This window comes from Peromyscus leucopus, chromosome 3 (assembly GCF_004664715.2).
Source record: "Peromyscus leucopus breed LL Stock chromosome 3, UCI_PerLeu_2.1, whole genome shotgun sequence".
In the NCBI taxonomy this organism is placed as follows: domain Eukaryota; kingdom Metazoa; phylum Chordata; class Mammalia; order Rodentia; family Cricetidae; genus Peromyscus; species Peromyscus leucopus.
In genome coordinates this window covers 126,608,910-126,623,217 of record NC_051065.1, presented here as the reverse complement: position 1 = coordinate 126,623,217, position 14,308 = coordinate 126,608,910, and the positions used below count along the sequence as shown (strand labels likewise).

Sequence of the window (14,308 nt, the reverse complement as noted above, 5' to 3'; positions counted from 1 at the left end):
TCTAAGGAGGCAGTTGGAGATTTTAGTCCATCATCAGTGGGCCCCATTGCCTTTGAGCCAGCTTTATCATGAAGTGCATGGCAGAGAAAAACTACTTACCTCAGGACAGAAAACAGAAAAGAGGGGAAGGCGCCAGGGTCCCACAATCCCCTCTGGGACATGCCTCTAATGGGTAAAGGTTCACCCTGCAGGCCCAGCCTCTTAAAGATCCCACAACCTTCTAGAGTTATGATGGGCACTTGGTCCAAGGATTCCAAGAACAGCATTTTCCTGGTCAGAGTCATGGCTGCATTTGTTTTCATAAGCCGGGCACTTGGGGCCGAGGTCCTGGAAACTTAAGTTAGTGTTTTAGTGGAAGTGTGCTTTGACTGTTAGGAATACATTTCACTGAATCTCCCTTTGTTAGGACTGGTTCTCACAACTCGTATCTGAGGAGCTGTTGCTGGCTTAGGGCTTCGTGGCTACTCCTTTGATAACTGTGCTATGTACCCTTTTCTAATTTTTTTTTGACAGGGGCTAATACAAGAGATCAATGATTTGAGGTTAAAAGTCAGTGAAATGGACAATGAAAGACTTCAGTATGAGAAAAAACTTAAGTCAACTAAAGTAAGTTTCTTTCTGAAAAAAAATTAAACATGGTCTGCCATTCTATGAGCAATATTATAAAAAAATGTTTTCTAACTAGTACATGATAACAAACATATCTTACAAGTAAACTGTGTTTCCCTGAAGCTGGAGACACTGAGCTTACTTACATGGTAGAGTTCTCAATAAGACCCAAGGCTTGATTAATTTGGCGGGATACAGCCTCCTGTTTCTGAGTTAGCTAGCCTTCTCTGTGAAGTGATGCTGCTTTCTTGGTTATTTAGCTTGTCTTTTCTGCCTCGATTTCTCTCACTCCTCTGTCTCTCTGCCAGTCTTTAATGGCCAAACTTTCTAGCATGAAAATCAAGGTGGGTCAGATGCAGTATGAAAAGCAACGGATGGAGCAAAAGTGGGAGTCACTGAAGGTGCAGTAGACTTGGTGGGAGCCTCGTGGCTGTTGCCTTCTGGCCTGTGTCGTTTTGCTGTGATGGTGTTTTAGTAGCATGTGCATTCATTGTGCGTGTGTGTCACCTGTTTATTAAGAATACATACACCCTGATTTATAGGACAAAGAGGTCTCTAGTGTAAATAAGGAACAGGTAAAATGTAAAAGTATTGGCTTATAAGCTTATGTCTAAGACCATCTGACCCCTAAGCATAATAAAATGATTGTTTTAAGTTCACCTGTGGAAGAATTCCATGTCAGTAACTGGAGCCTGCTCTCCTCTTTTAGGGTTTTCTGGAAGGTCAGTGTGTATGAGTTCATCATTATTGCAGGGAAGAGAAGCCACCGCTTAGGAGCCCTGCAGGGAGAGGGGCCAGCACCTCTTGTAGGGCTACTGAAGGTTTCTGAACTTGACTCCACCCTTACCACAAGTCAGGAGTACAGGGCCCACTTAGCCTCCTGGGTGGATTTTCCATCATTGCATGTACAGATAGCTGCAAAATGTAAATTTGCTACAGCTAGTGCTCTCTAAGTCAAAACTGAAATTTAAAAAGTTAGCAAATGCATCAGTGGCCTGAGCAGCTTTTGCAGGTTTGCCATTTCCAAAGGAAGCCTGTAAGTCCTTTTTCTCTAGACTCCCCTTCTCCCTGCTGCAGGAGTCTGTCTTATTCAGTGATGAGGGTGAGTTCTCGAGTCCACCCCTGAATTGTCTCCCTGTGGCTACTGAGTCATGAGCGTCACCTCGAAATGCTGAGGAAGCCAAGCAAATCTTTTTGATTTTATATTTTATTTTTGCTTTTATGACAAGTATCTGATTTTGACCATCTTCTTTGACTAACTTGGTGAGACATTTTGATTTAATGTAGCTGGAACTTTAGAGAATATCTTGTCCTGGTTAGTCTTCCTTTTCCTCTTACATTTACTCACAATCTTGAAACAATTACACTGTAATTATTACAAATTACTCATATTAGTAGTGCTTACCATTGCCTCTGTCTGATTTGTGTTTGTGTGTAAGTTTTTGCAGATTTTTGTCTCATTCCCATAGTCTAAATATTGACTCAAAGGGCCAATATGCTCTGTAAATATTGCTCTTCTGCCATAGTCTTCTGTTTTAAAATGGGTTTGTAATTTTGTAGGATGAATTGGCATCTTTAAAAGAGCAACTGGAAGAGAAGGAATGTGAAGTCAAAAGGCTGCAGGAGAGGCTGGTTTGCAAGACGAAAGGAGAAGGGGTCGAAATTCTTGATCGAGGTAAGACTGAGTGACTAGCACTTGCTCTGTTCAAATCCTATGAAATACAGGAGAGGAGCTGATATTGGACAATAGGAAAACAACTCCAGTGACGTGTGCTTTTAGAAACTTAGGTTTGGGTCTGATGGAGTGGCACATAGGTGCCATCCCAGCTCGTGGATGCTGAAGCAGAAGGATCATAGGTTGGAAACCAGCCTGGTGACCCTGATTAATTTTTCAAAAATCTTGAAATATAATATGTATAACATCTGGAATACTATATCAGATTTTACCTTCCTTTGTGATATATGTATGCATGTTTGCATAAATATGTCCAATGGCAACCACGATGCTGCACACTGGAGCAGTTTCTAATTCATTTGGACAGCCAGATTCCAGTTTGTGGAGCTTTGTCATGCATGTCTTATATGGAAACAAGTAGCATTTTATACCCATTTCCTTATCCATCAGAAAACTCAATTTGTCAAGCTGTAGAGAAGTGGGTGTACCTTCCTGTGTTTTGACATAAGTAAAATAATGTTATAGGACATTCAGAAATTGGCCATAATTTTAGGATTGAATTTGCTAATCATGTGCTGTGCCACTGAACCACAATGGCAGTCCCATTTTAAAGAGTTTAAGAATTGGTTGGGCAGTGGTGGTGTATGCCTTTAATTCCAGCACTCGGGAGGCAGAGCCAGGTAGAGCTCTGTGAGTTCGAGGCCAGCCTGGGCTACAGAGTGAGATCCAGGACAGGCTCCAAATCTACACAGAGAAACCTTGTCTCAAAAAAACAAAACAACAACAAAAAGAATTTAAGAATAGAATGGACACTAAGTGAGTAGTGGCTAGAGATGTATTTGGGGAATGCTGCCCACATCAAATTGGGGATTGGAACCAGTCTGAACTGCTCATTGTCACTGCAGGACCAGCTTAGTTCAGGGTCTAAACACAGGGTGTAGAACCCTCGTGCAGTCTGATCCTGATACTGACTATGTCATCAGGGGACTTGTCTTCTTGAACGGGGGACAGACCTTTTCAGTGATGTTGGACTTGAGTGCTCCGTTGGATGTGGCGTGTAGTCAGGAGGAGCAGGTGCCGAACTGACACTCGGAAAACCCTGTCAGAGTGACACTGGCCAATCCACATCATGGTTGGTTGGCCCTGTGGGCCTAACTTCCCCAGAAACAGCGAGGTTCAGAGAGCTTAAGTTCAGATGTCACCATCAGCTGAGTGCACAGTGGTTCCTCCCCAGGCTCAGCACTGCACTGACCGCGCTGCCGTCCCAAAGTCATGTGGTAGCGCTTCACAGTCGGGGTTGTTCTCGAGATTAGAGTTCTAGCACTTAGAAAAGGAAACCAAACACTGGGACTTTGAAGATAGCGTTTTTTGTTGTAATGTATGCTAACTTCCAATCCGATGGGTTTTCCTGTGCAGATGAGAATGTTAAAAAGAAGCTCAAGGAGAAAAGTAAGGTTTTCGTGTTTCCATCAGCTTCTCATTCGCCAGCCTCACCACTTGGTTCTTTGCATGTCTAAACATTCCTGTCCGTCAGCGTGTGCCGCTGCTGCATCTCTAAGCCCTCCATTGCTTCACAGTGCACACAGAGGCTCATCTCTAAGCCCTCCATTTCTCCACGGTGCACACAGAGACTCATCACTAAGCCCTCCATTTCTCCACGGTGCACACACACACAGACTCATCTCTAAGCCCTCCATTTCTCCACGGTGCACACAGAGACTCATCACTAAGCCCTCTATTTCTCCACGGTGCACACACACACAGACTCATCACTAAGCCCTCCATTTCTCCACGGTGCACACACACACACAGGCTCATCACTAAGCCCTCTATTTCTCCACGGTGCACACACACACAGACTCATCACTAAGCCCTCCATTTCTCCACGGTGCACACACACACAGACTCATCTCTAAGCCCTCTATTTCTCCACGGTGCACACACACACAGACTCATCTCTAAGCCCTCTATTTCTCCATGGTGCACACACACACAGACTCATCACTAAGCCCTCCATTTCTCCATGGTGCACACACACACAGACTCATCTCTAAGCCCTCTATTTCTCCATGGTGCACACACACACAGACTCATCACTAAGCCCTCTATTTCTCCATGGTGCACACACACACAGACTCATCACTAAGCCCTCCATTTCTCCACGGTGCACACACACACACAGGCTCATCACTAAGCCCTCTATTTCTCCACGGTGCACACACACACAGACTCATCACTAAGCCCTCCATTTCTCCACGGTGCACACAGAGGCTCATCACTAAGCCCTCCATTTCTCCACGGTGCACACACACAGAGACTCATCACTAAGCCCTCCATGGTGTACACACAGAGGCTTCACAGACAGACCACTAAGTAAGGAGGAAAAGATCATTTCACAGGTTTTCCCGCAGCCTGTTCACTCCCCATAGTGCAAGAGGGCACACAGAGAAGTGAGCTCAGCAAGTGTGCTCTGGTGTGGGTGACAGGGAGCAGAGGGCAAGATACCATGTGCATCTGTGGAGTCACAGCCAGGGCTTTGCCGGCTTTGAAATTCTCACTTTTCAAGTAACACTTGTATTTGGTTACCAGATTCTAAGGAAAGTCGCATTCTGCACCCCATGGCTGTTGTGTCTTGATTTCTGTTTTAGAGCAGTGTTAGAAATGAGGCTTATGGATGAAGCAAGTTATTCTTCCTTCTGTGGAAGTGCAGCTGGCTTCTGGTCATGACTATTCACGTAAACACCACACCGCTCAGGCTCTTACCATCTCCAGCTTGGTTATGACTGAGCACCATCCCTCTGCTTTGGTCACTGTGAATACCGTCCATTGCTCTCACTCACTGCCCATGGCTTCCATTTCAGAAGACGTGGTGCTGCCGTTGCTGCTGCGCCCACATTTCATCCTCAGTGTCTAAAGGGAGAGCTTGTTCTTCCTCTGAGAGAGGGTGTCCTGTTCTCCTCTACCCACATCACTGTCTTTCTGGGGTGACAGCTGCGTGGGTGAGGTAGAACACGCTCACCTTTTAGTGTCCCTAAAAGAGAGTCATTGCCATGTTTACCTTGAACCTTTTCGGACAGAAGAGCACGTGGTTTCTCTCACAGGTTAGCTGAAGTACCTCCTAATGATGTTCATCATTTTCAGACATTGAAGTACAGAAAATGAAAAAGGCTGTGGAGTCCCTGATGGCAGCAAATGAAGAAAAGGTACCAAGTGAGACTAAGATGTCACTGTGTGTTTATGATCTGCGGGTACCAAGTGAGACTAAGATGTCACTGTTTATGATCTGCGGCACCATTTTCACTGTTGCATACAATTGCTTAGCCACTTCAGCCTCACTGGGACTTACACAACATCCCACTGACATCAAGGGGCCGTCCTTGTCTCTCCCTGCCCCAGTGTGTACTGTTTCAGTGATGTCACTTGTGACTGTGTCTGTCTGTACAGAGTAGAGAGAGACCAGCAGCCCGGTTCCAAGGAAATCCTGAGGCTCCCTTCCCCCGCTTGAATTTAGAAAATATTGAGAGCATCAGAGTTCTTTATATGCAGACCAGAGGAGAAAGTACATTCCATAATGTGTCTGGAAATTCCGGGCTGACTTGACCTCTGCAGGGTGGCGTTCCAACTTCACAGAGGTGCCCACAGCCAAGGAGAAAGAAGACATTAGCATTGCCATGAAATTGGAGTTACTTTCATCACATTCCTGACCTCTGTCACACCTGGGATTGTCTCGGCTTTCCTGAGAGGTGAAATAACAGAACAGACATGGGCCAGGCCCGTGGGTCATCCCTGGTCCCTGCCTTTGCACTTGGCTCTTGGCTGTAGTCTGTTTTCCTCACCCACATTTGGCTTTCAGTGCCTTCTTCAACACCGACCTGACCTCACAGATCTTGGTTGCCTAACGACCATTGCATTCAGCTTATGACACCAGGACCACTCTCTACTGTGTTCCTTGGTGAATAGAACAAAGGGACATTTCCCAGAAAAGACTAATTCCAAGGAGTACACAACTACAAAATGCCCAAGAGACAGTTTTTCTTTCTTATCACGACTTTCTCCAATGCTTGCATCTTTTCTATTTTCTCTCATCTTCATTCTGTGTGTGTGTGTATGTGTGTGTGTGTGTGTCTGCGTGTCTGCCTGCGCGCGCGCGCGCGCGCGCACACACACACACACACAGCACGTGCACGAATATGAAAACCAAAAGTCAAGGTCAGGTTGACTTTGAGTGTCTTCTTATTCTCTCCCCATCTTATTTTTTAGAGACAGAGTCAGTGACCCAGGAGCTTGCTGACTGGCTGACCAGCAGGCTCTGGGAATCCTATTCTATCCTTCTTCCCCACTCCCCAAAGTGCTGAGGTTACAGTTGCCATATCTGTCTTTTATGTGGTTGCTGGGGATCTGAACTCTGGAATTTTATCCACTGGGATCAAATACAAGTCATCAGGCTGAATGTTGGGTCTCCCCACCCACTGAACTATCTCACTGGCCCTTGATTTTTTTTTTTTTTTGTTATTGTTGTTAAATGCTGCTATATCCGTTTTATTTTTAAAGATGGCAAGTTAAAGAATCTGTAAGATCAGATTCTCTATGTCTCTGATACACATAGGAAAAATACAGATATTGCCACTTTTACTGAAGTTTAGAAATATTTTTCAAGCTTGGCGGTGGTGGCGCATGCTTTTAATCCCAGCACTCGGGAGGCAGAGACAGGCGGATCTCTGTGAGTTCAAGGCCAACCTGGGCTACAGAGTGAGTTCCAGGAAAGGCACAAAGCAACACAGAGAAACTCTGTCTCAAAAAACCAAAAAAAAAAAAAAAAAAAAAAAAAAAGGAAAAGAAAAAAAAAGGAAAAGAAAAGAAATATTTTTCAAATAATGTAAACAATGCACAGTACTTACCTTTACCATTTGAAAACTGTAGTAGTGGTGATGATTTATGTTATTTACAGGATCATAAAATAGAAGATCTCCGGCAGTGCCTAAACAGGTACAAGAAAATGCAGGACCCCACAGTTCTGGCCCAAGGTAATAAAGTAGAACATATCTCTGGAAACCTTCCTACTGTACTTGAACTTAACCAGCCATGAACTTACATATTCAGACTCAATTAATTAACAAAATAATTCTTACGTAGTTCATATGCATTATCCCAGATTGGGAGGCTAATCTGTTTATTGACAGTGGTGCTAAGCAACTGTCCTTTTGGGAAAGCACTCAGGCTGGTGAGTATGTTGTAGATCCATGTGTCAGCAAGAGTGTCTCCGTCAAAGCATTCTAGAGCAAAAACTACAGTATGTGAAAAGAGCCTTGGGTGTTTGAGAAGAAAGACCAGTATGTCTGGAAAGTTCTGCATGGTGGGGAGGGTGTGGCATGATAACGTGAGAGGAATCTCAGTAGGGCTGGGTTGGGCATCTGCTCTTTTTTTTTTTTTTTTTTTTTGAGTAGTTTTGTGTCTTTCCTGGAACTCACTTTGTAGACCAGGCTGGTCTCGAACTCACAGAGATCTGCCTGCCTCTGCCTCTTAGTGCAGAGAATCCAGTGAGGGTTGTTTTTTTTAGTGGTCTGAGGGCTTGGACCTAGGTCCTTGCACATACCAGACAAATGTTCTACCACTAAGCTACACCCCCAGCCTGGGTCAAGGGGCTGAATAACAAGTTTGCAGCGTGACCTTTGCTAGAAAAGTGTTATGAGGAACACTAGTATCAGGAGCAGGGGAAGTCAATCAAAAGACTCTTACAATTATTGTAACTACAGAGACCAGTGGATCTGAATTGACCAGATATATTAAGGTTATGATATGCTGAATTAGATGATAGGCAAGAAGCAAAGGAAAATAAATCAACAAAGGTAGACGTTTGTGGCTAAAGTCACAGGTAAGTGATGGTGCCATTAATCGAGGTCAAGAAATGTGAGTTCCTCTTTGAACATGAAATTCTGTTGCCTTACCTGCAGAGGGCCCTTCTCAAACGTGGAAAGACAGAGGGTCATTTGAAACAAACAGAATGTTGGAGCGCTTGTTTACAATGAACATGTAGGTAGTTGTCACCCTAAAGATGATAAGCACCGGGGCTGGAGAGATGGCTCAGAGGTTAAGAGCACCGACTGCTCTTCCAGGGGTCCTGAGTTCAATTCCCAGCACCCACATGGTGGCTCACAACCATCTGTAATGAGATTTGACACCCTCTTCTGTATACATAATAAATAAATCTTTAAAAAAAAAAAAAAGACGGTAAGCACTGAAAACATGTCTCTGGAGAGATATTTTAGTTAGGGTTTCTTTAGCTGTGCCAGAATACCATGACCAAAAGCAGCTTGGAAAGGAGAGCCCTTCTTTCAGCTTACACTTCCAAGTCACAGTCTATGGTGATATTTTATTTGTACTGAAATGTAATTTTAATTTTATGTTAATAAATAAAGTTGCCGTGGGGTCAGAGCTATTAGAGCCATAGTAAGAGTGTGGTGGTTAGAAGAGCTAGGTAGATTGTGGTGGTATTGTGTATTCTAATAAATTTATCTGGGGTCAGAGAACAGACAGCCACTAGATACAAAGGCTAGAAAATGGTGGCACTCACACCTTTAATCCTAGCATTCCAGAGATAGAAATCCCTCTGGATCTCTGTGAGTTCAAGGCCACATTGGAAATAGCCAAGCATGGTGACACGCCTTTAATCCCAGAAAGCCAGCCTTTAATCCCAGGGAGTGGTGGTAGAAAACAGGAAGATATATAAGGCGTGAGGACCAGAAACTAGCGGCATTTGGCTGGTTAAGTATTTGGCTGGTTAAGCATGTGGCTGGTTAAGCATTCAGGCTTTTGAGCAGTAATTCAGCTGAGACCCATTCCGGATGAGGACTCAGAGGCCTCCAGTCTGAGGAGACAAGACCAGCTGAGGATCCGGCGAGGTGAGATAGCTGTGGCTTGTCCTGTCTCTCTGATCTACCAGCATGGACCCCAATAACTTGCCTCAGGTTTGATTTTATTAATAAGAACTTTTAAGATTCATGCTACAGTAGATTTCTGTGTGTTCAGGGATACAGCTAGTATTGGAGACATACGCCTTTAAGACCTGGAGGGCGGTATTTACAGGCAGTGATGAGGCAGTCATGTGGTTGGGTTTACAACCAATGAGAAGGCAGAACAGAAAGACTATTTAAACACAGACAAACAGGAAGTAGCTCTCTCGGGGAAGTTAGGAGCACTGCAGGAGGTAAGATTTTATCTCTGAGCTCTGAGCTCTCGGCTTTCTCTTTTACATTGGCTCTGTGTTTCTTATTTTAAAAAGACGATTGGTTACATCTACAACAGTCCACTACAAAGAGAAGTCAGAGCAGGAACTCAGACAGAACAGGAACCTGGAGGCAGGAGCTGAAGCAGAGGCCATGGAGGAGTGCTGCTCACTGGCTTGCTCCTCATGACTTGCTCAGCTGCCTGCTTATACACCCTCAGGACCACCAGCCCAGGGTGGCATCACTCACAATGGGCTGGGCCCTCCCCAATTAATCGCTAGTCAGAAAATGCTGCACAGGCTTGTCCACAGCCTAATCTGGTGGGGCATTTCCTCAGTTGATATGTTCTCCTCTCATACTATTCTAGCCAGTGTCAAATTGACAGTAAAACTAGCCAGCATAAGAGATAGTTGTGAAATACTCAAGAATTTGAAATTTTATTTTTAAAATTAATTAATTTATTAGTGCTTGGAATCTGCCTCATACATGCTAGGTAAGTGTTCTACCACTAAGCTAAACTCTCAGAAATTTTAATTCTGATGAATTCATGAATCAAAAGAAAAAACTGCTTTGGACCAGGACCTTCAAAATAAACAAACAAATAAATAGAAGTGGATATCATCATTTTTTTTTCATAAGAACTAATAAAGCTGTCCACTTTCTGTGAGGAAAACCAAGGATAACTTGTGAGAGCATGTTTTCTCCTTCTACCACGAGGATTCTAGGTCCAGAACTCAGGTCCTCTGGCTTAGCAGCAAGTTCCATTTCCCACTGAACCATATACTAGCCCCTCCCTGAGACAGGGTTTCTTCGTGACACTGGAGTTCACGGACTGGCTAGATTGGCTGGTCAGTGAGCTCCAAGGATTGCCTGTTTACCTTCCTACCTCTAAGGCTATAGACCACCAGGCCTGGTTTTTAAAGATTTATTTTTATTTTGTGTATGTGGGGTGGGTGGATGGGTATATGCCACATGTGTGCCAGTGCCTGAGGAGGCCAGAAGAAGGCATCAGATTCCTGGAGCTGGGGTTACAGGCAGTTGTAAGCTGCCTAGCTTAGGGGCTGGAAACCAAATCCAGGTCTTCTTCATGATTAGTATGTGTTCTTGACCTCCAGGCCACCTCTCCACTCCATGCCTAACTTTTATGTGGGCACTGGAGATCTGAACTTGGGTCCTCATGCTTACATGGCATTCACTTGACTGGCTGAACCTTTCCAGCCCCATGTAGTAGTTAGAAATCAGGACAAGTTTTCACAAGTCATAAAATTCATGCCCTGCTATGGTGAGAGTTACATAAAAAGTGTTTTCTCCCTAAGACATCGTTATTTAGTTACTCTTGACAAAACGCTAACAACATTTAAAATCTAGTAAAATGAGGGTACAATTATAGTCAAACTCAATTTAAAAGCTATGGTTGGGCTGGAGAGATTGCTCAGTGGTTAAGAGCATTTGCAGAGGACTGCACTTTGGCTCTTAGCACCCACTCTGGCAGCCCATAATCACCTGTAACTCCAGTTCCAAAGTATCCAACACCCTCTTCTGGCCTCTGTGGACATATGTACACACAGGGCATACACACAATACTCATAAATAAAAATAAAATAAATCTTAAAAAAGATTATAGTGTAGTTGGGCATGCCTGTAATCTAAGCACTTGAGAGGCTGAGTCAAGATGACCTTGAATTTGATGTCAGCCTGGGCTATGAGATAGCAAAACAGTCTCTTTAAAAAGAAGAAGAAGGAGAAGGAGAAGAAAAGAGAAGTTACAGCCTTGTTAAGATCTTTAGATAAGTATACAGTTTGCCATTTGGCATTCAAGATTAGAGTTTTTAATATCACTCTATTTTTAAGAAAATGACTGTCTACCATTGTGTTCTACAGTTAATCCTTTACATCTTGACTGATGTTAAAAATATTTCAAACTTAGTGCTTTGATGGATATGTGGTTTCTTTTTTCTGTTAGGCTCTTCCTACTTTAAAATGGCATAAAAGGATCTTTTTGAAGGATCAGCTTTCATTTTTCTTTTTCTTTTATCCTTTTTCTTTTTGTGTATTTTCCAAAGCACAGCAGTGATGAGAAATAATGTGTTTAAATGGTGACTCTGTTGTTGTCCAGAATTAGATGTTCATGCTAGAATAGATAGGAATGTAGGTAGATGGATGGGTAGGTAAATAGAGTAGATAGGTAAGTAGGTCGGTAGGTACAGACTACCTACCTATATACATACATACATACATGCATACATACATACACACACACAAACTTTTTTCAGATAGGGTCTCATGTAGCCCAGGCTGGCCTTGACCTTGTTATGTATCCAAGGATGATCTTGAATTTCCGATTCTTCTGCTCCCACCTGCTGAGTGCCAGGATTAAGGGTATGAGTCACCAAAGCAGGCTAAACTATTATTTATAAAGCCTGGAAATTTTAAAACAAAGTTTCAGTGTGTTCTTGGAATAAATTTAGGTTTGTTTGTTTTTTTAAACATCTTTTCTGTCAATACTGTATCAAACCTGACTCCTTCTGTTAACACCATTGGTGGGTACTTACTGCTTTGTCTTTTCCAGGCCAGGATGGTGAGTATGAGGGCCTGTTCCACTCCAGCTCCATCTCCACCTTGTTGGATGCACAGGGCTTTAGTGACCTGGAGAGAAGTACTTCTTCTACACCAGGAATGGGGTCTCCCAGCAGGGACCCGTTCAACACGAGTGCTCCAGAAGAGGTACCTTCCATATTCTGACAGTTCATTTGTGTTGGAGGGGCTGCGTCTTTCCTGTTGTGTAGTTGCTGGTGCCATGAGATGTGGGTTCTTTTCCCGGTTCCATCATCCGTTGGTCTATTCTGACCGTTTTGTGCACTGCCAATCTCGTTCCCATTTTAAATGTGTGCTTCCCCCTCTTTTTAATAAATACTCTGGGCAAAGTAAAATTTCTTGTAAAACTCAATAAAAACAAGACAAGTACTTTGGCATGTACCTGTAGTTTCAGCTATGTGAGAGGCTGAGGCAGAGCATCCTTTGGATGGAAATTCGAGAGCAGCTGAGAAGGACCCGAGTCTCAAAAACAAAACTCTGAGCATCTATGAGATAGATAGCGTAAGGTACAAGATTACAGTCTGTCTTTTTAAAGACCAAGTACAGAGTAAGTCAGGTGAGGAAAGTAGAGTATATAAACAAGTCTCGTTCTGTTGTGACTTGGAGAAAGCAATTAGAGGACAGTGAAGTCTTTAATCCATCTACATTCATCAAGGTGGCAGAACAACTGTTCATTACCTACTACACACCAGCACCAAACTGTGGCTGGCTTGTCTTCTTCTGAGGAGTCTGCAGAGTGGGCAGAGTCTATCTGCTCAGCTCCAGCAGTAGCAGGAAGGCTTCTCATTGCAATGTCTTATTGTGGAGGCAGCGTATTGGCTGGGACCTCTGCCTGGCTGCCTCACAGTCTGGTGAGAGCATCCCGAGAAGACTGGGTGGGTTGTATCACCTGTAACTCAAATGTCATGAGCTTCTTTGCTGCAGCCACAGCTCAACCAGATTCATAGTGAACGTAGGCTTTACCTTTTAGGGCCACGTGACATCCCAGTGTCAGCACATGGACTGAGATGTGGTGTAACCACTTTGGAAAACAGTCACCGTTTCCCCTCCTGGGTAAACCAGTTTACTTCTTCTCCCATATAAAACGAGGCCTTCCCTTCTCCACATGTCCTTCTCAGGAGTTGTCATCCTGTCAGGTGGATGTGTGAGGAGGTCCTTCAGGGAGTTCCTAGAGTGTCATTCCAAACAACTTACAGAGTTGGGACCTCACAAAACAAGGCATCTGTCACCACACACCCAGCATGCGTGGTGAGTCAGGAGCAGGGTAACTCCTGCTTAAAAGGAGGGCGAAATGAAGGCTCACGACTGTCCCTGGTCCATAACAGTTCCAAACCCAGCTGGACAGGTGGTGCCACTTCTGCATTGGAGGCCAGCTTCTGAGGTCATCATCCTTCTGTCCAAGTCCACTTTCCTTCCCCCTCTAAATATTTTCAAATCAATATTGTCTCAGCTTTGTAAAGTGCCACTGAGGTCCAAAGCCACTTTTTATTTTCTGCTGTGCTTGACCAGTTGAGCCTGATTTAGTGCATTACTTTAACACTCAGAATCTCCTCGGAGTCCTCCGGTCACGAGCTTGTCTGAGCGTTCCTTACTGCCCGCCAGGCAGGGCTGCTGGACATGCTGCTTTTCTGTAGATTCTGATAGCAGGCAGCACCTGTCCCAGGATTGCCCTGAGGTCACGTCACACCTTAACTTTAGTATAATTGCTGTCTGGAAAGACCAGGAACTGGGAACTTCTCAGGCCACGCTACAGCCTTACTGTGTTCTACCATCTCTTTCACCATCTCTCCTCGCTTGCCTTCCTTCCCTCATATCTGTTGTTGATAATCCCATAATGAAAAAATAGTGTTTAGTGAGGAATCTCTTTTTCTAGTCCTTTTTTCCCTCTTTGCAGTTCTGGGCATCAAATCTGAAGTCTTGCGCATGCTTAGCAAGTGCTCTGTGTTGAGCTACACCACTAGTCCTGAGAAAGTAAAAATGGGATTGAATGAAAATTAATTCAAAGAGAAAACAACTAACATTGGACACTTAAATGTTAGAGAGTATGGAAACAGTTCATCAGTCAAGATTTTAGTTGTGAAATAAGATGCAGGGAGAAGTTCCCTGCTTGTTAAATGTGGTTACATTGAGAGGGGAAAAAACCCTTTGTTTTATTTTGAGACAGAGGCTCACTTTGTCGCCCAGGTCAGCATAGAACTAGTGATCC

General features: G+C 44.0%; 1 protein-coding gene across 15 annotated transcripts in view; it reads left to right on the top strand.

Annotated features, from left to right (window-relative positions):
* Positions 1 to 14,308, top strand: part of Ppfibp1 (PPFIA binding protein 1) — a 152,190-nt gene that overhangs the window by 113,897 nt on the left and 23,985 nt on the right. For 9 of the 15 annotated variants that reach the window (XM_028891653.2, XM_037203974.1, XM_028891648.2 and 6 more), the window contains 7 exons: positions 514 to 606; positions 918 to 1,010; positions 2,170 to 2,284; positions 3,701 to 3,733; positions 5,426 to 5,487; positions 7,233 to 7,308; positions 12,077 to 12,231. In XM_028891653.2, the coding sequence (XP_028747486.1) occupies positions 514 to 606; positions 918 to 1,010; positions 2,170 to 2,284; positions 3,701 to 3,733; positions 5,426 to 5,487; positions 7,233 to 7,308; positions 12,077 to 12,231 (627 nt within the window). The remainder of the gene's footprint in view (positions 1 to 513; positions 607 to 917; positions 1,011 to 2,169; positions 2,285 to 3,700; positions 3,734 to 5,425; positions 5,488 to 7,232; positions 7,309 to 12,076; positions 12,232 to 14,308) is intronic. The other 6 variants (XM_037203976.1, XM_037203977.1, XM_037203978.1 and 3 more) reach the window with 3 other exon arrangements.